At 36.4% G+C, this 25,114-nt stretch overlaps 1 protein-coding gene across 2 annotated transcripts in view; it reads right to left on the reverse strand.

Annotated features, from left to right (window-relative positions):
• The window catches only part of NUCB2 (nucleobindin 2), a 41,386-nt gene that overhangs the window by 15,524 nt on the left and 748 nt on the right, over nucleotides 1–25,114 (reverse strand). For both annotated transcript variants that reach the window (XM_019456445.2, XM_019456447.2), the window contains exons 2-5: nucleotides 19,863–20,014; nucleotides 5,885–6,028; nucleotides 5,000–5,107; nucleotides 978–1,104 (exon numbers count right to left, since the gene is read on the reverse strand). In XM_019456445.2, coding sequence (XP_019311990.1) covers nucleotides 978–1,104; nucleotides 5,000–5,107; nucleotides 5,885–6,028 — 379 coding nt within the window. In that variant the 5' untranslated portion in view covers nucleotides 19,863–20,014. The remainder of the gene's footprint in view (nucleotides 1–977; nucleotides 1,105–4,999; nucleotides 5,108–5,884; nucleotides 6,029–19,862; nucleotides 20,015–25,114) is intronic.

The raw sequence follows: 25,114 nt of genomic DNA on the forward strand, positions 1-25,114 counted from the left end.
AGAAGGGGTGCTAAATTTTGTCAAAGGCCTTTTCTGTAGATATGCTTTATGAGACTACTTTCTTATCTCTGGATATTTTCATATTTCAAAAATTCGACTTCATAGCTATTTAATCTTCTCACTGTCTAAAATTAAAAGAATATGGGAGCACGAATAGGCAGAGCACAGAGGATTTTTAGGGCAGTAAAACTACTCTGCATGATACTAGATTGGTAGATACATGTCATTATAGCTTTGTCTAGACCCATAGATGCACAACACCAAGAGTGAACTCTAATGTAAACTATGAACTTTGGGTGATTATAATGTATCAATGTAGGTTTATCAGTTATAACAAATGTACCACTCTGGTGGATGATGGGTGATGTTAGTAATAAAGGAGGTTATACATGTTTGGGGGCTAGGGGTATTTGGGAAATCTCTGCACCTTCCCCTCAACTTTGCTGTGAACCTTATACTACTCTAAAAAAAATCAAATCTAAAAAATTTTAAAAATTTTTAATTTTTTTTGAGAAAAAGAGAGTGTGTGGAGAGTGTGGAGGAGAGGGGCAGAAGGAGAGGGTGAGAGAGAGAGAGAGAGAGAGAGAGAGAGAGAGAGAGTCCCAAGCAGGCTCCAGGCTCAGTGCAGAGCATGATTCAGGGCTCAATCCCACCACCCTGGGATCATCCTGAGCAAAAATCAAGAGTCAGGGGCTCAACCGAATGAGCCACGCAGCTGCCCTATTCTTCTTCTTGTAAGCTAGTGGCTTAATTCATTACTTTTCTTTCATTCTTCCTTTATACTGACATAATAACTTAAGGCTAATCATTTTGATTTTTGAATGATGTAAATGGATTACCTATTTTAAAAATTAAATTTTAAAAAATTAAGAGAAGGCAAATCAATACTAACATTAAATTTTGACAAGAAAAACATGGTATGTGCTGACCTCCACAACCAAATACTGAAAGTTTCCTACTTTTTCTTTAGCACTTACCTTGAAGGGAATCCAATTTCGCTTTAATTAGCATTCGTAACCTTGCCACTTCTTGCCTTTTCAGCTCATCAAGTTTTGTCCTCACATGGTGACTTACTAAATCCAATTCTTTGCTTAGCCTCCCACTCTGTTAACAAAATTAACAAATTAGTTTTATTTATTACATTCCATTTTTAGACCAGACACAATATATTAAAATTTGGGTTATGATAGTGATAAATAATTCTAATTAATTTAGATAAATTTGATATTATAAAAAGAATTTCTCTCAGAAGACACTCAGTTTGTAACTCTAAAATCAAAATATCTAAAAACCATATATTATGAAAAGAGCCCAAATGTCCATCAACTGATGAATGGATAAAGAAGATGTAGTATGCATACATAAAAATATATTCAAAATGGATGAAAGACCTAAATGTGAGACAGAAAACCATCAAAAGCCTACAGGAGAACAGCAGCAACCTCTTTAACACGGGCTATAGCAACTTCTTACTAGACACATCTCTGGAGGCAAGGGAAACAAAAGCAAAAATGAACTATAGGGACTTCATCAAGATAAAAAGCTTCTTCATAGCAAAGGAAACAATCAACAAAACTAAAAGGCAGCCTATGGAATGGAAGAAGATATTTGCAAATGAAATATCTGATAAAGAGTTAGTATCCAAAATATATAAAGAATTTATCAAACTCAACACCCAAGGAACAAATAATCCAGCTAAGAAATGGGCAGAAGACATGAACAGACATTTTCCCAAAGAAGACATCCAGATGGCTAACAGACACATGAAAAGATGCTCAACATTACTCATCAGCAGGGAAATGCAAATCAAAACCACAATGAGATACCACCTCCTACCCATCAGAATGGCTAAAATTAACAACACAGGAAACAAGAGATGTTGATGAGGATATGGAGAAAGGGGACCCTCTTACAATGTTTGTGGGAATGCAAACTGGTGCAGGCACTTTGGAAAACAGTATGGAAGTTCCTCAAAAAGTTAAAAATAGAACACTCCACAATGCAGAAATTGTACTACTAGGTATTTATCCAAAGGATACAAAATTGCTGATTCAAAGAGGCACATGTACCCTGATTTTATAGCAGCATTATCAACAATAGCCAAATTACGGAAATAACCCAAGTGTCCATCACCTGATGAATGGATAAAGAAGATGTGGCTCATATATACAATGGAATATAACTCAACCATCAGAAAGAATGAAAGCTTGCCATTTGCAACAATGTGGATAGAGCTAGAGCAAAATGAATCAGAGAAAGATAAATACCTTATGATTTCACTCATATGTGGAACTTAAGAAACGAAACAGATGAATGTAGGGGGAAAAAGAGAGGCAAATCAGGAAACAGAGTCTTAACCATAGAGAACAAATTGAGGATTACTAGAGGGGAGGTGGGTGGAGGGGATGGGTTAAATATGTGAGGGGATTAAGGAGGGCACTTGTGATGAGCACTGGGTGTTTTAAGTGATAAATCACAAAATTCTACACCTGAAACTAATGTTATACTGTATGTTAACTAACTGGAATTTAAATAAAAATTTGGAGAAAGAAAGAAAAGATAAAAATAAAAGCCACATTAATTTAAAGCATAATTAAAGCACAAAGGAGAAACTCAAAACGTGACTTGAATTGTAAAATGGTACAGCCACTTTAGAAAACAATTTGGCAGTTCCTCAAAAAGTTAAACACAGAATTACCATATGACCCAGCAATTCCATTAGTAGGTATATATCTAAAGAATTGAAACATATGTTCACATAAAAACTTGCACTTGAATGTTCATAGCATCATTATTCACACTAGCATAAAAAGTAGAAGTAACACTGTTCAGCTGTAAAAAGAAATGAATGTACCCATATAAGCTACAATACAATGAACCTTGAAAACATGCTTAAGTCAAAGAAACCAGACACAAAAGGCCACAGACTGTATAATTCCATTTATGTGGAATGTCCAGAATAGACAAATCCATAGAGATAGAAAGTAGATTAATGGTTGTCAAAAGTGGAGAAGAGGGGGGAAAAGTAGAGTGATGGCTTAACGGATACAGAGTTTCTTTTGAGGGGAAATGAAATTGTTTAAAAGGAGATATCGATAATGGTTGCATGTAGATACACTAAAACCCACTGAATTATATGCTTTCAAGGGGAAAGTTTTAAGGTATGTAAATTATATTTCAATAAAGTAATTTTTTAAAGTAACATGGCCACATTAAGCTTTAGTAATTCTATATACAAATAACTTTTCAAAATTCACCTTTTTTACATTGTGTCCTTTGATTACTTTTCTCATAGATGAATAATTAGATACATATTCCAAAATTTAAGAAACAAAATAGCTAGTAGTTTACTTTCTCTTGTTTATAAATGCATTTGCAATCACAAACTGCAAATCTAGCAATCAGGCAGATAAACCTTTTAGGACTGAATCAACGGGGCCTGCTGAGGAAGATTAAAAAAAAAAAAATGAACCCCTTCCGCCCACCCCCCTCCCCAAGGAAGACCAAGAAATAATGTTCAGAGAGTAAGAAGGAGAACCAAGAGAATGTGCTGTTATGAAACACAAAGCAGTGTGCTCAAGGAGAGACCGGTCATCATTATTACATAAAACAATGGTTCTCAAAGTGTAGTCCCCAACGCCAACTGGGAACTTTAGGATATGCAAGTTCTAGACTTACTGATTCAGAAAGCCTATAGGTGGGGGCCAAGAAATCTGTGTTTCAACAAGCCCTAAAATCTGAGCACCACTGAGATAAAATAAAAGAGTCCAGTAAGAATAGGAATAAAAAGTGTTTACTGTATTTGCCAATTAAGAAATAACTGACATCCTTCATAAAAGTATACTCAGTGGAGGGATGTGGGCAAAGCCATGATCTTTCCAGTTAGCAATACTTGGGAAGTGAAGAAATGTAGTATGATTCCCCTTTCAAAATACTTGGCTGAAAAGGAAAGGACAAATTCTAACTTTTTTCACCCATTTTCTCCTGAGAAAAGAGTCTTTGCTGAGCTATTTATAATGATCCTGTTGACTTGAGTTTTATTGTCTATTTTAATTCTTCTATCTTTTTCACTGAATAACTATTTAACTTACTTCATTTTGTCTCTCCCTTCCTTAATAAGGAATAGGAATTGACTATGAAAAGAAGACAGTTATAAAAGTATTCCCTGTAGGGGCGCCTGGGTGGCTCAGTCGGTTAAGCGGCCAACTTCGGCTCAGGTCATGATCTCACGGTCCGTGGGTTCGAGCCCCGCGTCAGGCTCTGTGCTAACAGCTCAGAGCCTGGAGCCTGCTTCCGATTCTGTGTCTCCCCCTCTCTCTAACGCTCCCCCGTTCATGCTCTGTCTCTCTGTCTCAAAAATAAATAAATGTTAAAAAAAAAAAAATTAAAAAAAAAGTATTCCCTGTATTGGGGCGCCTGGCTGGATCAGTCAGTAAAGCACATGACTCTTGATCTCAGGGTCGTGAGTTGCCCCACATAGGGTATGGAGCACACTTAAAAAAAAAAAAAAAAGTATTCCCTATAGCAAACCAGGATTATCTCCCTGTTATATTTCCCATTATCCACCTGTTCTGTTATCCACAAAAAAATGTTCTTAACCCTACCTGAAGTAGATAAGAGACACTAAAAGTTCTATGTTAAATATTATTCACCCCAGGAAATTAGTTCCACAGGGCAAATTAATTCTTCAAAGGAAACACAAGATTGTTCTCAAGACAATTCAAGGAAATTATTGGCAGGATTCCTATTACAGGAAGAATGATTTCCCCCCTTCTTCCATCACTTCATACTGAATTATGTGTCCATGCTCTATATCTCCAAAATATATTATACTCCCATCATATATTCATCCTATTAATCTTTTTCTAGGTATTACTTATTCAGAATAAATTCTAATTTCTTTAAGAGCCTGGAAAGAGTCCATCTTTGTATTCCTAGTACTCAAGTCAGTGTCTGAGATGCTTTAATGTTTGTTGAGTAATTATTTAATTACATTTACCTTTATTTCCTCTATGTCTGCTTTCTGTAGCTTTTCTCTGAAATGATTATCTGTTTCCAGCACATCAATCACTTGCTTAAGATATTCGTCATAATAAAGTCCAGTATCCTTCAAATTAAGAAACAAACAATAATGTTTCTGAAAGTTTTTTCTTCCCTGCATCTAAAGATCTCAATCCTAAAAAATAAAAAAAAAAAAAAAAAAAAGTCTAACAAAATGGCACTGAGATGTATCTACTTTAACAGCTTGGACAAAGTCAAAAGCTATACTTCTCAAATGAAAAATTTTATATCAGAACCAATATAATGTTTTATTGTTACATAAAGGTACATTTTCTATACGGCTTAGACAACGAAGACTTAACTGATAATATTATTGGTTTTGCCCCATTGTCACCTGTCTTTCCTCATTACTATCTCTCCTTTGAATATAATAACAATGTTTGCTTGGCTGGTGAGCTCTACATTGGAAATGTATTTTGATTGGGCACCTGGGTGGCTCTGTCAGTTAAGCTCTGACTTCAGCTCAGGTCATAATCTCAGTTTGTGAGTTCGAGCCCCACATCAGGCTCTGTGCTGCTTCAGACCCTCTGTCTCCCTCTCTCTGCCCCTCCCCTGCTGGTTCTCTCTCTCTCAAAATAAATAAATAAACTTAAAAAAAAAAAAAGCATGGAAATGTATTATTAGGATTAATTCCCCTATGCATTACTTAATATATGACCTACATAAATAAACATTGTCTAATATTAAACAACATACGCTTATCCAATACTCTTTCACTGCCATTTCAGAAATAGTTCCTAAATATGCAGTTTTATAAGTAATAAATATTAGCAGCATTTAGTTAAAATTCTTCCCATAAGGTTATATTTATCATTTCACTTACTGGTGGTTCTATCTTTGCGCTGTCCACAGGTTGAGTATTTTTTACTTTTGTCTTGTCTATGTCTATAGGCACAGCTTCAAGAGCAGAACGTAGACAGGTAACCAAGAGAAAACAATATTGTATTAAGATAGTCCTCCACCTCATCTGAAATAAAGGTATAATTTTAGATAGTAAGGTCTTGAAAAGATGCCTTCAAACTATATATACATGCATTCCCAATGCCATGTTAATAACATATCCAATTTCAAGAAATTTAATACAACCAAATAATTCTAGAAAGATGTTAAAAATAGATTATAAGTTATCCAAAATAATACTTTAAACAGATCACTAAATAAAATCAGGGGAGAAATGCTTTTCAACCAAAATTAAAAAGACAAGTAATCAAAACTTTAAAGTTTAAACTGCTTATAGTATAAGAAATCATTTAGTTAATTATAAAAGCTTCAAATAAAGATGATAATAAGGTTCTCAAAATCTTTAAAAGCAAATAGCCCAAATTTAAGAAAGGGAGAAGTAAGGAAAAACTGTATTTTTTTATTAAAATAATAGGGAGCTAAAATTGTTTCTAGACATATTTAATTTAGCTTCGATCTGATTTTGAAAATAAGTTGCTCTATAAATATAAGTTGATTAAAACAGACAACTATTGGGGCGCCTGGGTGGCTCAGTCGGTTAAGGGTCTGACTTCAGCTCAGGTCATGATCTTGCAGTATGCGAGTTCGAGCCCCGCGTCGGGCTCTGTGCTGACAGCTCAGATCCTGGAGCTTGTTTCCTATTCTGTGTCTCCCTCTCTCTCTGACCCTCCCCCATTCACGCTCTGTCTCTCTCTGTCTCAAAAATAAATAAACGTTAAAAAAAAAAAAAAAAAACCCAGACAACTATTTTCTTAACCTTATAAACATTATTTTATCATAGCCAGTAGTAATTTGATAAAAATTCTTTTTGGACAATAATCTTTCAAATAAATAGGTCAATAAAATATCAAGCTTGAGGGGCGCCTGGGTGGCGCAGTCGGTTAAGCGTCCGACTTCAGCCAGGTCACGATCTCGCGGTCCGTGAGTTCGAGCCCCGCGTCAGGCTCTGGGCTGATGGCTCGGAGCCTGGAGCCTGTTTCCGATTCTGTGTCTCCCTCTCTCTCTGCCCCTCCCCCATTCATGCTCTGTCTCTCTCTGTCCCAAAAATAAATAAAAAAAAAAACGTTGAAAAAAAAATTTTTTTTTAAAAAATATCAAGCTTGAAACAAGCAAGCAGCAACTATTAATATTCCCACAGTATTATTCAAACTTTGTTTATTCAAACAGTTTCTACTCCATAAGGATCTTAGTAGCTCTGGAGGATCTACTACAAAAATGAGAATGAATAAAAATTGCATATTTAATTGATTTTATACATATAGATTCATGTTAGGGTCCAAGTCAAATATAACAGTCTGACCGTACATATAGAATATGCATCATTTAACTCAGAATCTCCCAAACTTAGCTGGCTATGGACCTTTTTTTAAGTCACATGTTTTTGTTTTTTGTTTAATTTTTTTTTATGTTTATTTATTTTTGAAGGAGAGAGAGAGACAGAGCGTGAGGGGGGAGGGGCAGAGAGAGGGAGACACAGAATCCGAAGCAGGCTCCAGGCTCTAAGCTGCCAGCACAGAGCCCGACGCAGGGCTTGAACCTGTAAACCACAAGATCATGACCTGAGCCTAAGTAGGAGGCTTAACCGACTGAGCCACCCAGGCGCCCCTGAAGTCACATGGTTCTATCCATAGAACACAATTTGGAAAAGAGTACACTGCCTCTCATTTTTACCACAACCCTAGATAATAGATAAGGCAGTGAGTGGCTCATTTTACAGATGAAGAAAATTTTAATTAAAACAATTCACTCATGGAGCATTGTCTTGCATTAACAGAATTACTAGAACTCACATTTTAGTGCTATTTCTAATATATCAAAAATTTTTAGCATCTTTATTGAGATATAATTCTCATGCCATAAAATTCACCCATTTAAGGTACAGGATTTGTCTATTCTGTAAAGATGCTACTCTACGTTTAGTTCTCAAACCTGAAGGATCAAATCTCATGGGAGCTTGATTCTCAGGCTGTCCCCAAAACCTCCAGAATCAGAAGCTCTAGGGTGGGAGCCATCTTTTTTAACAAACTTTCTGGGTAATTTCTACATACGTATGCTCAAGCCCAAGATTGATTCTTCTCTAGGAGACTACTTCCTCAACATGATCATTGTGAGTAAATGTTTTTCAGGATGAAATGTTTGGGAGATGTTGGCTCAATGAAGCTAAATAAGTTTTTGTCTTTGCAAGACTTTCAGAACCTGTGATGGCTTACTATGCACTATGAATCTTTAATAGAAGGATGACTTGTTTCTCCACAGAATATGTTCCCATCATGAATCATCTACTCTTCCCACAATTATTTTTTTTATGACAAACAAGGTTTATTTCTCATTCATGCTTCATGCCCATTACAGGTGTATGTTTTGTTTTTAGTTTTGGTTTTTGAGATATAATTTACATGCCACAAAACTACCTCTTTTAAATTATACAGTTCAGAGGTTTATAGTATATTCATACGGTTATGCAATTATCACCACTATCTAATTTTTTAGAACACTTTCATCATTCCAAAAAGAACCTGGTACCTATTAGCAGTCACTTGCCATTCCTTCATTCTCCCAGCACCTGGCAACCATTGATCTACTTTCAGTCTGTATAGATTTTCCTAGTCTAGACACTTCCCATGTATGGAATCATACGATGTGTGGCCTTTTGCATCTGGCTTTTTTTATTTAGCACTATATTTTCAAGGTCCAATCACGTAACACGAATCAGTACTTCATTCTTTCGTATAGCATTTGTATAGGCCGTATTTTAACAATTCATGAGTTGATAGACATTTGGGTTGTCTCTACATTTTTTGGCTAGTTTGAATAATGCTACTATGAACATTTGTGTCCAAGTTATCGTGTTAACATGTTTCCAATTCTTTTGGTTATATGTCAAGGAATGGAATTGCTGGGTCAATTTGGTGACTCTATGTTTAAGTTTTTTTTTTTTTTTAATTTTTTTTTTAACGTTTATTTATTTTTGAGACAGAGAGAGACACAGCATGAACGGGGGAGGGGCAGAGAAAGAGGGAGACACAGAATCGGAAGCAGGCTCCAGGCTCTGAGCCATCAGCCCAGAGCCCGACACGGGGCTCGAACTCGCGGACCGCCAGATCGTGACCTGAGCTGAAATCAGACGCTTAACCGACTGAGCCACCCAGGCGCCCCTCTATGTTTAAGTTTTTGAGGAACTGCTAAATTATTTTCCATAGCACCAATTTACATTTCCACCAGCAATAGATGAGGCTTTCAATGTTTCCATATCCTCACCAACACGTGTTATTGTCTTTTTTATTATAGCCAACCTACTAGGTGTGAAGTGGCATCTCATTTTGATTTTGATTTCCATTTCATTGGCTAATAATATTAAGCATCTCTTCATGTATTTATTAGCTGTATCTGTACCTTTTTTAAAAAATTAAGTATCATTGAGTTAGTTGTTTTTTAAAAAAAATCTGAATTCTAACTTCTGTTACCTTTGCAAGTCCCATGGGGCCCTGCAAATAGGCTGGCCAAATGACCATTAAAAAGGATAATAGTTGTGGGGCGCCTGGGTGGCTCACTAAGTTGAATGTCGGACTTTGGTTCAGGTCACGATCTCATGGTTCGTGGGTTCCAGGTCCACATCAGGCTCTGTGCTGACAGCTCAGAGCCTAGGGCCTGCTTTGGATTCTGTGTCTCCCTCTCTCTACCCCTCCCCCACTCACGCTCTGTCTCTCTCTCTCAAAAATAAATAAACTTTGGGCGCCTAGGTGGCTCAGTCGGTTGAGCGTCCGACTTCGGCTCAGGTCACGATCTCGCGGTCCATGAGTTCGAGCCCTGTGTCCGGCTCTGGGCTGATGGCTCGGAGCCTGGAGCCTGCTTCCGATTCTGTGTCTCCCTCTTTCTCTGCCCCTCCCCCGTTCATGCTCTGTCTCTCTCTGTCTCAAAAATAAATAAACGTTAAAAAAAAAATTAAAAAAAATAAATAAACATTAAAAATTTTTTAAATAAATAAATAAACATTAAAAAAAAAGGATAATAGTTTTAAGGGCAGTCATGGCCAAAAAGCCCAAATTGTGACTTAAACTGTTCCAATCAATTTTGATGTCTTCTACACAGCTTCTAAAGCTGAATCAGGTCTCCATGGCTCCTAACATGATACACATATAGTTGGAAAATGAATAAGCACTAACGTGATTTGAATAGTCTTTCTATAATGTGCATGCAGAGAGTCAGATGAGTGATATACCTCTGTAACTTCATTTTACAGGCCTCATCAGGAACCGTGACTATCCCTTGATATGGTCAATCCAGAGTTTAGAAGAATCTTTCACATAGACTCCTCCCCTCCACCCTGCAGTAACTCCAATGTCCCTTAGACTCTCCTCCTTCTACCATACAGCACACACACACAGATAAATATATAAGCAGTCCTGTATCAGCAATTGGCAGCTATGTCACATATTTTGAAATATGCTCTTTTTAAAAATAGCATCCACCTTTACACAAGAGAAGCCTGAGATTAATACAAATAAATTACAGTTATTGAATCTTGGAAGTGGATTTCCTTTTACAGTTTGTCTCTTCTCTCACCATCCTGTCAGATCTGCCATAAATGAGAAGGCAAGTCAAGAGAGGAGCATGCTTGTACACATGAAAGTAGTGTGTGTGTGTGTGTGTGTGTGTGTGTGTGTGTGTGCACGCACATCTCAACATCTCAAAGTGATAAAGTAACAAGAAGTCTCTGGGTATCTACCCTAAAATATTAACTGAATTCATGGCTTACTAACTTTAAATTGGGTCCCAGACTCATTACAAATAACAACAGAAACCACCAATTGAGTGTTTACTATGTACCAAGCAGTATACTAAACTTTTTCTTATATTAAATAATTAATTCTTACAAAGACTCTGTGAAATAAATATTATCCCCATTTTAAAGTACAGGAAACTGAGACATATCAGTTTAAAAACCTGATCTGGGTCACACAGGAGTAAGTCATACAGCCAGAGTTTGGGCCTGGGACCAACCGACTCCAAAGCTTCTGACTGTTTTTAAGCAGTGGTTCTCAAAGTGTGATCCCTGGGCCAGCAGCACCAGTACCACCTGGAAGTTTGTTAGAAATGCAAATTATTGGGGCACCTGGGTGGTGTCAATCCCTTAAGTGTCCCACTTCAGCTCAGATCATGATCTCTTGAGTTTGAGCCCCACAGCACAGAGCCTACTTCAGATCTTCTGTCCCCCTCTCTCTTTGCCCCTCCCTGGCTTGCTCTCTCTCTCTTTCAAAAATAAATAAACATTTTTTAAAATGAAATTATCAAGGCTTCCTCCAGACTTTTAAGTTGGAGAATCTTTGGGAGTGGGGGGCACAATCTTAACAAGCCCTATAGGTAATTCTGATACATGCTAACATTTGAAAACATAATGCCTCCCTTTGCTCTATCATTCACAAATGTACTCTGCAAAGAAAGACAAAGAGAATGCTTATCTGTAAAAGTAAATTTACATCCTCAAGGAACAGAAAAATGGGTGTTATATCTAAGAACAGTAAGGCAAAATTAAATTTGGGTCTATATTCTAATTCTAGCTGCACCACTCAGTTGCTATAAGATCATAGGTCAATTAACTTTCCCTGCTTGTTTTCTTATTTTTAAAAATAAAGGATTTTTTTTAAAAGGGAATTTAACTAGACCTCAGTATTCTTTAAGCTCTTAAATTCTATTACCACTTTTTTTTTTGTCACAGATCTTTTTCTGTTACGTTATTAGAAATGCTAATAAAATTGCTTGCACTCACACCAATTGTATGAAATGATTAAGTTATATGATTTATAAATGCCTTTAAATTAAATATTGCTTATTCAGCCAGTTTCAAATTACATGAGTAAAGCAAGTAGAAGATCTGGGTGCTGGGATACAGAGAAAATAAAAATCAACTACCAAAGAAACTTCCTATCTACATATAATAAAAATGAGGTAAAGCCAGAAACATTTCATTCTTTGGATACAGAGTGACCTCTGATCAAACTTACACCTTGCTTCTGGAAGAGAAAGCTCCTCCTTGATATCAGGTTTAGCGATTGCCAGACTTGTATTTCATTCACCCTGGATTTATTTTTACTTTTGCAGGAAGGAGATAATGAATTGTGACTGCCATTTCAAAACCAAAAACAGTTTTACTTTTTGATAATTTTAGAGGACAAAAGACTGAGAGTTCAAGGGGAAACTTGTTTGTTTTCAAATCAAATACAACAGAACTGATAAAAAATAAATACAACCAGATGCAGAAAGACACATGCTATATGATTCTATTTATAACTAATAAATAGAATAGATCTAATATCCAGAACTAGCAAACCTATAGAGAAAGAAAGTAGATTAATGGTGCTTAGGATTACTGGTGGACAGAAGCAGGAATGAGAAATGACCACTAATGGGTATGGGGTTCGTTTGGGGGGTAATAAAAATGTCCTAAAATTAGACAATAATGATGGTTGTACAACCTTGTGAATATATGAAAAATTGTACACTTTTTTAAAAGTGTGAATTTTATGACATGTGAATCAATTTTCAATTTTTAAAACAGTCATGACAAACAGAGCAAAAAATCTGAGCCTATAAGAATGTAAACATAAGAAAAATGACAAATACAATTTACAAACCTCATTAACCTGTAGAAGTGTGGAAGTATAAACTAGCCATTCACCTTTTATAATTTTTATATTCTTAGTGATTTTTATCCGCTTAAACTATCAGTACTAGAAAGTAAGTAAAAATCTTGCAGTATGATTTTTGGATTTATCTGTTTTCCTTATAATTCTGTCCATTTTATTTTAATATTTTGAGGCTATGAGGCCATGTTATTGAATGTACACAAATTGAAGATTTTCTAACTTTCCAGTGGATTTAATCTTTTATCATATTTTAGTGACCTTTATACCCCAATTTGACTTAAGATCTATTTTATTTGGTAGTAATATAGCTAAACTAGTTTTCTTTTGATTAGTATGTGGAGACACACACACACGTACACACACACACACACACACACACACACACACACATTTTAATCTAGTCTACTGATCTCTGTCTTCTAACTGGAGTATTTTCTTTGTTTATATTTAATCAAATTACCAATAATGTATTTAATCAACTTCAAAATGCACAATTTCCTGAGTTTAACATCTCAGAAATCAGAGAGTATTTTCAGTTAATGGAATATTACAATCATGGTTCACTAAGTGGCAATAGCAACATAATCTACTGTCTGCACATGAACCTTATCATAGCTCTTCCTACTCCATTTCTACAGATTTAGTTTTTGCATTGTTGGTACTTCACAAATTGAGCTTAATCACCATTTTAAATGTGATTTCCTTCAAAAAGGATTAAATTATGATTTGGCATTGAAATAGAGTTGTTTGGGGGGACTGGGTGGCTCAGTCAGTTAAGCATCCAACTTCAGCTCAGGTCATGATCTTGCAGTTCATGGGTTCAAGTCTCCCCATCAGGCTCTGTGTTGACAGCTCAGAACCTGGCTCCTGCTTCAGATTCTGTGTCTCCCTCTCTCTCTGCCCCTCCCCCACTCATACTCTGTCTCTCTCTCTCAAAAATAAATAAACATTTTAAAAAACTTAAAGAAAAAGGAATAGAGTTATTTTGTAAACATAAAAATGAAGTAGCTGGTATTAGTGAAACAAATGTTTTATGTTAAAGGAATAAGAGCAACTTCACACTTTCTTGTAAAGGAACAAGTAAAATATTTTACCTGACTTTAGAAAGGAAGATATTCTCAAGTAGAAAAACTGGATTATACTTTGTTACTGAGATCCAACAAGATTACCCATGAGTAGCCAAACAATGCAAAGGATGATAGTAGAAACTAATAGTGCCTCCAAGAAAATGTTTAAATTACAGTAAAACCTTGGATTGCAAGTAACTTGTTCTGTGAGTGTTCCATAAGACAAACATTTCTAATAAATTTTAAGTTGATAAATGAGCAATGTCTTATAATATAAGTAGTACGGGACACCGAATGTCACATGATCACAACCAAGCCAATGGTTCTTGAAATTCACATTGATATACAAGTGCTTTGGATTACAAGCATGTTTCCAGAATGAATTATGCTCACGAACCAAGATTTTACTGTATATGGAATATGAGGCTGATTTGGTGGATTCATGCATCATAAGGACAAATGTCAATTTATCAGAAACTTCCTACTAACACTGAACAAAAGCTGCATAATTTCCATGAAATTTGAGGGAAAAACAAGCTAAATTCAGTCAATAGGAAATGCTAACAAAATCCCACTGTTCTTTTCTTTGACCTGCCTGAAAATGGTGCACCAATGCTGAAGGTGCTAACTAGTTTGATATCCTGAGAATGCGTTAGAAAGCAGCATATCATGGTAACACTATTCATAAATGCCTATGGTCGAAAGTTGCTGCCATATCAAATTTAAATTTTAAATTTCCCAAAAATGTTATTGTATGCATAAAAGGATGGGTAGTGGTGGACAGCAGGGAATGGATGATGGCTGAGCCAAAGGAAGGCTAGCTAAATCTGGTTTGAATGTCCAAGAGCCCTCTATAACCTGGTAAGTGTATTAGTCTAGTCCTTGATACATTGTGAGGCCATGTATCTGAATATTTAAAGAAAAGGATGCCTGAAAAGTAACACAACTTCATGTTATTCTTGATGTCATGTCTAGACCATTGCAATCTTCAGTGTTTTAGTCAACAAACCATTGAAGAAGGGGTATCTGAAAACTTTCTGTTGTCACTTTCAAGGAAGCACTGACATCAAAGCTTGCCAAATGAGTGTCAGAAGCTTGGAAGAAAATTCCAGGCAAAGGAGCTTGAAGAACTTCCCGGAAGAAAATCACCTTCACTCTCCATAGTAGAAAGAACAATGTTATATAGAAAAACAGATATTGACAAGTCTGAAATCAAGAAAGTGTTTCATAAAGATTCAGACTATGAATGTGCAAAAGTCTTAGGAATACTTTAACTAATTTCTTTATGTATGCCCAAAAGTGATGTCAGAAAAATATCTGTCTAGGTGAATCTAAAAATGCACTTTCAGTAAACATAAAATGAAACTGAAAGTGGCAAAGCATAGTGTCATAGTTTAATTGCCAGTATTTTTTTCTATATGATATATACTGATGTGTCTTGATATCAATGAAGTCTTAGGATCAATGAAATACCCTATTTTGGTTTTTTTAAATCTACATCTTCTTTTGGACTTTCTGTTTATCCTCCCTCTTTAATTATTTACTTCCTCTCCTTTCTTGCCTTTTTTGTTTGTATTTTATTAGTGGAGGATTTAAGAAATACTCTTCTCATGGGACAGCTGGGTGGCTCAGTCGGTTAAGCTCAGGTCACGATCTCACCATTCATAGGATCGAGTCCTGCGTCAACCTCTGTGCTGACAGCATCGAGCCTGCTTGGGATTCTCTCTCTCCTCTCTCACTGCTTCTCCTTTGCTTACTCTCTCTCTCTCTCTGTCTCTCAAAAGAAATAAATAAACATTTTAAAATTAAAAAACTAAAAAATAATAGAGGGGTGCCTGGGTGGCTCAGTCAGTTAAATGTCTGACTTTGGCTCAGGTCACCATCTCGAGGTTTGCAGGTTCCACCCCTGCATCCGGCTCCCTGCTGTCAGCACAGATCCCACTTCGGATCCTCTGTCCCTTTCTCTCTCTGCACCTCCGTCACTTGTGTTCTCTCTCTCAAAAATAAAAATTAACATTAAATTTTTTTTTAAACTAGGGGTGCCTGGGTGGTTCAGTCAGTTTAAGCATCTGACTTCGGCTCAGATCATGATCTCGTGGTTCATGAGTTCAAGCCCCACTTGGGTCGGGCTCTGTGCTGACAGCTCAAAGCCTAGAGCCTGCTTCAGATTCTGTGTCTCCCTCTCTCGGTTCCTCCCCTGCTCGTGGTCTGTCTCTCTTTCAAAAATAAATAAATATTTTTTTTAATTTCTTTTAACTTTTTTAAAAATAGAAAATACTTTCTCCCTCTAACAGTTTCTAATCTTTTAGTGTTTATTCCAGAAGTAATTAGGACAATTAACTTACTAATGTCCTAACTTAGTAATGAAAACATTCACTTCTTTTTAAAAAACATTTTTTTTTAAATTCCAGTATATGTAACCATGTTTTATTAGTTTCAGGACTACAATGTATTGGTTCAACAATTCTATGCATTACTCAGTGCTCATCCTGATAAGTGTACTCTTAATCTTCTTTACCTATTTCACTCATCCCCACACCCACCTCCTCTCTGGTAACCACCAGTTTGTCCTCTAGAGTTAAGAGGTTGTTCTTTTGCTTGTCTTTTTTTCTGTTAAAACATTTACTTCTTAATAAGTCCTCAAGAATGTCAACTGTCATCACAACAAAAGAAATGGAAAATGTTCTAGCACCTCAAATAGAAAAGTAATGACACAAAAATTTCTTTAAATACCAAGATCATGTCAAATGTGTCAGATACAGACTTACAGATTTTCATAAACTCAATAACATGCAAATGCCCATACAAAATAAGGAGAGACGAGGTATAAGGAGAGGCAAAAGGAAGATGGAGAAACTAACCTACTTTTCTTCCAATATCTGGGCAGTAAGAATGGCCTCCTTTTTTTTATCACCCTCTTCTTCCATAAGAAGAAAAGATATCTAAAGAAGAGACCTGGGCAGAACTCTGCTGAAACAGTAGACTGATTGAACCAGAACAGGCAGATAATATATGTTGTAATGTCAAATAATCTGAAATTCCAAATCAGTCCATGATCTCCATTCAGACTGCATGGAAAGCACTGTGCACAAGGGCATCGGAGCCTTGGGCAAAATTACAAAGTAAGCAGCATTCTGAAACCTCTTCTAGCATTTAGTAGATTAAAAAAAAAATAATCTCCCTAAATTTCCAAGTCCTAAAAGGAAGCTTATCTCTCTTCTCCTGTCTCTAATAAATCAAAATTCCCATTCACATACAGAGGTGGATTTTTTAACTATTAATGCCTACCGGTAGTTATCCAGATCAAGTTTACTTGGGGTGTGTGTGTGTGTGTGTGTGTGTGTGTGTGTGTGTGTGTGTGAGAGAGAGAGAGAGAGAGAGAGAGAGAGAGAGAGAGAGAGTTTCCTGTTTGATTGCAGGGAAATATCCTGGAAATGGTTAGAAAGAATGGTCATGGGTAAGACGGGTGGAGAGTACAGAAAACAGAATAGCTTGTTTCTCTTGCCTTATAATAGGAATTCCTCCTTCATCTACCTTCTTCCTCCTTCATCCACCTTTTTCTCCCTCTCTCATCTCTCCTTCATCTACCTTTTCTTCATCTACCTTTTTCCTCTTTCATCTACCTTTCATCTACCTTTTTCTCCCTCTCACAACCCTCCTCTTTTACTCTTCTTTTAAATTGTATTGAAGCAGGGGCGCCTTGGTGGCTTGATCGGTTAAGCGTCTGACTTCGGCTTAGGTCATGATCTCACGGTCCATGAGTTCAAGCCCCGTGTCGGGCTCTGTGCTGACAGCTCAGAGCCTGGAGCCTGTTTCAGATTCTGTGTCTCCCTCTCTCTCTGCCCCTCCCCTGTTCATGCTCTGTCTCTCTCTGTCTCAAAAATAAATAAACGTAAAAAAAAAAATTTTTTTAAATAAATAAATTGTATTGAAGCATATATTCTATAATCTATTGTACATATTTATTTAGCAACTATTTATTAAGTGTCCACTATGTACCAGATATGCTAGATAACAAGATAAAACAAGATAGACATGGCCCTTACCCTTGTAGGCCTTTCAATCTAGTGTAGAAGGTAGCCTATCAAATAAACAATTGCAACTCAAAAAAAGCTGTTTATAAAACAATGCATAGCATGACCCTTTTTTTGTTAATTAAAACATCTTTAAAGGCATTAAAATAGTATTTGTGGGGCTCCTGCGTGGCTCAGTTAGATAAACATCCAACTCTTGATTTCAGCTCAGGTCATGATCTCACAGTTGTGAGATCCATACTGAGCAAAGAGCCTGCTTAAGATTCTCTCTCTCCCTCTCCCTCTGCCCCTTCCCAGCTCGTGCTATAAATAAATAAATAAATAAATAAATAAATAAATAAATACTTCTACAACTCAACACCAAAAATAACAGTAATGATAAAAAAATGATAAATGATAAAAAACAGTAATGATAAAAAAATAGGCAGAGGACCTCAACAGGCATTTTTCCAAAGAAGACATAGAAATGGCCAACAGACACATGAAAAGATGCTCAACATCAATGAGCATCAAGGAAATGCAAATCAAAACAATAATGAGATATTACTTCATACCTCTCAGAATGGCTAAAATCAAAAACACAAGAAATAATAAATGTCAGCAAGGATGTGGAGAAAAAGGAACCCTCATTCACTATTGGTGAGAATGCAAGCTGGTGCAGGCACTATGGAAAACAGTGTGGTTGTTCCTCAAAAAAGTTTCAAATACTCACGAAGCCAAGACTACACTGTATACACTGTATGTTAGCTAACTTGACAATAAATTATTTTTTTTTAATATATGAAATTTATTGTCAAATTGGTTTCCATACAACACCCAGTGCTCATCCCAAAAGGTGCCCTCCTCAATACCCATCACCCACCCTCCCCTCCCTCCCACCCCCCATCAACCCTCAGTTTGTTCTCAGTTTTTAACAGTCTCTTATGCTTTGGCTCTCTCCCACTCTAACCTCTTTTTTTTTTTTTTTCCTTCCCCTCCCCCATGGGTTTCTGTTAAGTTTCTCAGGATCCACATAAGAGTGAAACCATATGGTATCTGTCTTTCTCTGTATGGCTTATTTCACTTAGCATCACACTCTCCAGTTCCATCCACGTTGCTACAAAAGGCCATATTTCATTCTTTCTCATTGCCACGTAGTATTCCATTGTGTATATAAACCACAATTTCTTTATCCATTCATCAGTTGATGGACATTTAGGCTCTTTCCATAATTTGGCTATTGTTGAGAGTGCTGCTATAAACATTGGGGTACAAGTGCCCCTATGCATCAGTACTCCTGTATCCCTTGGATAAATTCCTAGCAGTGCTATTGCTGGGTCATAGGGTAGGTCTATTTTTAATTTTCACAATAAATTATTTTTAAAAAATTAAAAATAAAATTATCATATGGTCCAGTAATTCCACTGCTGGCTATTTACCCAAAGAGTATGAAACCACTAATCCGAAAAGATATAAGCTCCCTTCTGTTCACTGCAGCATTATTTATGACAACCAAGATATAGAAGCCACCCAAGTGTCCATCCTTTGATGAATGGATATACTGGAATATTAGTCAGCCATAAAAAAAATGAAATCTTGCCATTTGCAACAACATGGATAGACCTAGAGAGTATAATGCTAAGAGAAATCAGTCAGTCAGAGAAAGACAAATACCATATGATTTTACTCATATGCAGAATTTAAGAAACAAAACAAATGAACAAAGAAAAAAGAGACAAACAAAAAAGACTCTTCACTATAGAGAACAAACTGGTGGTTTCCAGAGGAGAGGTGGATGGGAGGATAGGAAAAAATAGGTGAAGGGGATTAAAAGTACACTTACACTGATGATGACTGACTAATGCATAGAATTGCTGAATCATTATATTACATACCTGAAACTAATATAATACTTTATGTTCATTTTACTTGAATTAAAAGAATAAAAAAGGGAAAAATAGGTAATTTTTATACACGTAAGTCCCTTGATTATTTTTTTATTGGGGTCAATTATTCTAGAACAGAAAAAAAGGGAAACTGAAGCATTACTAACAAAAGAATTACTGAACTTTGTGCCTATCTGTTTTTATTTTTTGCTCTCTTAACCGATCACTTACCTTCAGAGAGATAAAGAATTTTTATCTCCTTTTTACAGATCAGGCAACTGAGATCCAGAGAGGTAAGATGATTTGGACAGTATCAAATTAGTGAAGAGATGGTTCTTGGCTCCTAGGTCAATGCTTTTCACTAAAAACTGACTCAACAGGTTCTAAATGAAAAAAAAAAAAAAAAAGAGAGAGAGAAAGAAAGAAAGAAAAACAGTATTTTTAACATAAATTTAGCCTTATTACAGTGGTAATGGCATATGATATTATATATTTGTCACATCCTGTGAAAAAAAAAGTACTAAATTTTTATGATGTGTAAGGAGACCAAAATATATCATAATCCAGTGGGGAGGGGAAAGAGAAATATTAAATAAATAGGATCAAAGACCACAATAAGCAAAGATATTAATGTATTATACCAAGGCTTTACCGTATTTCTTGTAAATAAGAATTTAGACTAAAAGCCTATTTTCCTCAGCAATGAAACTTCACGATATAGGGTCAGTTTTCCCATTAAATCCTTAACTGAATTTTTTCTTAAAATCCTTAACTAGAATCTTTCTTTACCCTTACCATCACTTTAAAAAACTAACCTTCGTCCCAGTCTCAGTCACAGTGATCTGTAATAAAGCAAAATAGCTTAAATCTTCTTTTTTGAAACCCCACTACCTGTAAAATTCAGGGTGGTTGGCTCACGTGCACACTCACTGGTGAACAAAATGAATTACTTTTAAACAGTCTATAAAGAAAATAAGCAAATAAAATATCTTCAAATCTTAAGAATACATGTATTTCTTTCTTTTTATGGTATATCAAGATCAAATCATCTAAGCATGAGAGTGGTCATATGCATGTTATATGTTGGAAAGGCATACGACTTCTATTAACACAGCATGGTCAAAAATAAACAAACAACAGATTGAATCCTTACCATTCCCCATTTACTGACAAGCTATTTGCCTCTCTGATTCTTAATTTTCCTACCTATAAACTGAACTAATACTTCTTCATAAGTTTTTCATTGGATGAAGATAAGAATGAATACAAGGTAATTAGCACAATACATGGCAATAGTAAATGCTCGATAAATATGAATGCCCTTCGTGTCTTTGAAAATGAAACAGCTCTATATATAATGAAAATCTGTTCTGTAAACACCCAAAGTTATAGAACTTAAAAAGCAATAAACCAGTTTGACATACAACCTTTAAGTGTCATTTCTGGAAAGGCCGCTTTAGAACTCTCCTCTAAGCATTACCATAACCAAAATCCTGATGCAGCTGTAGGCCAATGAAAACAGTACATCCAACAAAAGAGGAATACAATCTCTTCCTCCCTGGGATTAAAAGAAGAGTTCCAGGTTTCTTTTTCCAAGGCACTGTCCTTAGCCAGGAAACCATTGTTACGTCCTCTTGCTGTCAATATCATAATTCTAACAGTGAAGAGGAGTGGGGTAGAGAAAAATAAATCGCTTCTGAGAATTTCTCAATGGCAGCAGTGATGAGGGAGACCAGTACCCTGGTACTCAACTCTATTTTTCCCTTTAAAAATGAGTTAGCAGGAAAGCAAGATTCAAAATAAAGTATGGGATGTATGACCGACCAACAGAGCTGAACTCCAACCCTTTCATGTATCAAGACATTAGTGGGCGCCTGGGTGGCCCAGTCGGTAAGCGACCGACTTTAGCTCAGGTCATGATCTCACGGTTTGTGAGTTCAAGTCCCGCATCAGGCTCTGTGCTGACAGCTCAGAACCTGGAGCCTGCTTCAGATTCTGTGTCTCCCTCTCGCTCTGCTCCTGCCCCACTCACACTCTGTCTCTTTCTCAAAAATAAATAAAAAATAAAAAATAAAAGACATTAGTATGGGGCTAATGGGTGGCTCAGCTTGTTAAGCATCTGACTTCAGCTCAGATCATGATCTTGCCCTTCGTGAGTTTGAGCCCTGCATTGGGTTCTGTGCTGACAGCTCAGAGCCTGGATCCTGCTTCGGATTTGGTGTCTCCCTCTCTCTCTGCCCCTCTCCCACTTGCACTCTGTCTCTGTCTCACAAAAAAGAATAAACAGCTAAAAAAAAAAAAAAAAAAAAAAAAGACATTAGTATAGATATTAGGATACCTGACTGGCTAAGTCAGTGGAGTATGTGACTCTTGATCTTGGAGTCATGAGTTCGAGCCCCATGTTGGGCATAGAGATTACTTATTGGCTCAGTCCGTTAAGCATCTGACTTTAGCTCAGGTCATGATTTCATGGTCTGTGACTTTGAGCCCCGCTTTGGGTGAGCTCGAGCCCCACTTCAGGTGAGCTCAAGCCCTGCTTCGGGCTCCATGCTAACAGTGTGGAGTCTACATGGGATTCTCTCTCTCTCCTTCTCTCTCTCTCCCTCTCTTTCTCCCTCTCTCTGCCCCTCGATGGATTATCTCTCTCCATCTCTCTCTCTGCCCCTCACTGACTCCCACTCTCTCTCTCAAAAGTAAATGAATAAACCTTTAAAAAATTGGGGCAGGGCACCTGAGTGGCTCAGGCGGTTAAAGGATAGGCTCTTAGTTTTGGCTCAGGACATGACCTCAGGGTTTGTGAGTTTGAGCCCCATGTCTGGCTCTGCACTGACACTGCAGAGCCTGCTTGGGATTCTCTCTCTTCCTCTCTGCCCCTCCCACCTTGTGTGTATGTGTACTCTCTCTCTCTCTCTCTCTCTCTCTCTCTCAAAATAAATAAATAAATACTTTAAAAATTTTTTTCAAATGAGAGTCAACAGGATAGTGAGATTCAAAGTAAAGTAACAGATGTATGACCAGCTGAGCTGGACTCCAACCTTTCCACGCCTTTCCATGTATCAAGACATTAGTATAGATATTAATGTTCTGATGCTCCTATCTGTGGAAAAGGACACCAACCAAGGAAACCATTATACTGCCTCTTTTTTCAACCTCAATTGGTTACAGTATCCTTGATAATAAGCCTACTTAATGAAAGTAGATACTGTTTCTCACCTGTATCTCTCAATAAAAAAATTTATTAAAATTACAATGTCTCCATTATTCATGTACACTGCACTTCAGATAACTTAAATACAACATGCCAAAAAGCTCTGCCAAATTAATTTTTTTTTTAATTTTTAAAAAACTCTGCTAAAAACAAAAGCATGCAACGGCTATCTCAATTTCCGTTAGGTTGCTTTAAAAATTTTTAAATCAGACAATTCTGGGACCAGAAATGATCTCAGAGGTGGTTTGGTTCAGACCAAACTTTTATAAAAAGTTATAAAGCATAAGGAAGCTAACTGACCTGGCCAAAATGATTTCACAGAGCCAGGATTGGAATCTGGCCATCAAATTCTAATCAAGTATAACTTTCACCATTTCATGGTTGTTGTTGTTTTATTTTTTTTTTTTTTAACTTTGGATTGAAAATCAATAAGTGAATGTGGTTTTTCCTTAAATTACTTGAAATTGTTAGGAGCCTGTTTTTTAAAGTCTATAAACTAATTGCAAGTATCAAACATAAAAATAACAAATTTCCCCCTTCTAGATTTTCAGTTATTTAGAAAAAGTTAATCATCTATCATACCAAATATAGTCAACTCAACTACCCACAATACTTCGAAGACTATTTCAAGGATTATTTTCAACACATTTTAAAATCCTACACTTGATTCCTCCAGCTACCCAATACTTAAAAGGTATTTCCCTCAGTCATCAAAAGGGCCTTTAGAAAGCTGAAAGCAACTTAAATATTATTCTAACAAAATTAGGTTGATAGGTCTATAGAGATACACAACATATCTTAAAACACAAAGACACTGGTATTGATCATGCTGATAGTGTATATTAGTGACGATAATCAATAGCTAGTGTTTTAAAAGGTACCCTCATTGCTTTCACTGTGCATTTCATTTTAACTGGTATTTACAGAGCACAAACCAACTTGACAAAAAGCATGCTGAATGAAGTAAACAAAATGTGTGATACGAACAGTAACACAGAGAGCAGAATAAGGTAAACACACCCAGGACTTGGTCCTTGCAAGATGGGTAAATTAATTAAGACAGCTGGAAGAGAACAGCATGAGTAACCACAGGAGACAGATATGAATTTATCACTAGAAAGTGAGACTGATCATGGAGAGTTTTTTGGTTTTTTTTAATGTTTATTTTTTTTGAGAGAACTCAAGCAGGGGAAGGAGGGGGGGGATCTGAAGCAGGCTTTGCACTGATAGCAGTGAACCTGATGTGGGCCTTGAACTCACAAATCATGAGATCATGACCTGATCCGAAGTCAGATGCTTAACTGACTGAGCCACCCAGATGCCCCAGATCATGGGGAGTTTAAAGAACAAGATGAGAAACAGAAGTTCCCACGTTCACCCCAATGACGACAGTAATATTATTTGAGATTTCTAATTCCAAATTTCCATTTTTTTAAATTTTGGGCCCTATTAACTGAGGAATATTTGTTGAGGCATTTGTTTGCTCAGCATTTGTTGAACTTGCTGATCAAGTTTTATAAAACAAGAACTCACATTCAGCTTTAATCAGGATGAATCCTGAGGTAATTTCCATAAGGGACAAGATTCGAGAATCTGGATATTGCCTGACTCTAATTATTCAACAGAATTCACCAGGGAAGGCCTTAAGAAACAAAAATTTTAAATAGATCATAAAAGAAGCCATTAGTTATAGGATCCAAATCTACTATACCACTAGTCATACTACTTTTAACAAATTCCTTAAAGCAACTGTCTCATCAAGGGGAAGTCCAGAATCTCCTTCAAACAGAACTGTCAGAAATATGTGCATATCAGATCCAAATCCATTAGCCATACTACTTTTAACAAATTCCATAAAGCAATTGTCTAGGCAATTTTTTCAATTCTTCAGAGAAAGTCCAGAATCTCCTTCAGACAAAATTGGCTATCAGAAATACTTGCATTTAACCTCCCCCTTTCACCCTCCCCTTTTTTAAACCAAGATAATAGTAAGTGATTTGATATTCGTTCATATTCATCCATGGATTTAATAGCCTTAATAAAAGGCTTACATGGGAGCACTTACTTATTCACTGGTGTAAATGTACATTATCCAATTTAGGAGTTTAGTGAACACTCTGAAAATCTCAAGAGGTTCTGTCTCCCAGAACTCAGAATAATAGTTCAAAGGTTCATGTTCATACTTTCTCACTCCCCCCCTCTCTCTCTCTCTGTCTCCATATTGTAAAATACCTGGATATTGTAAAATAATTGCCAACCAAGGCCATTTGCCACC

The sequence above is a fragment of the Panthera pardus genome, unplaced genomic scaffold (assembly GCF_024362965.1).
Source record: "Panthera pardus isolate Hobbes unplaced genomic scaffold, ASM2436296v1 HiC_scaffold_12, whole genome shotgun sequence".
Taxonomy (NCBI): Eukaryota; Metazoa; Chordata; class Mammalia; order Carnivora; family Felidae; genus Panthera; species Panthera pardus.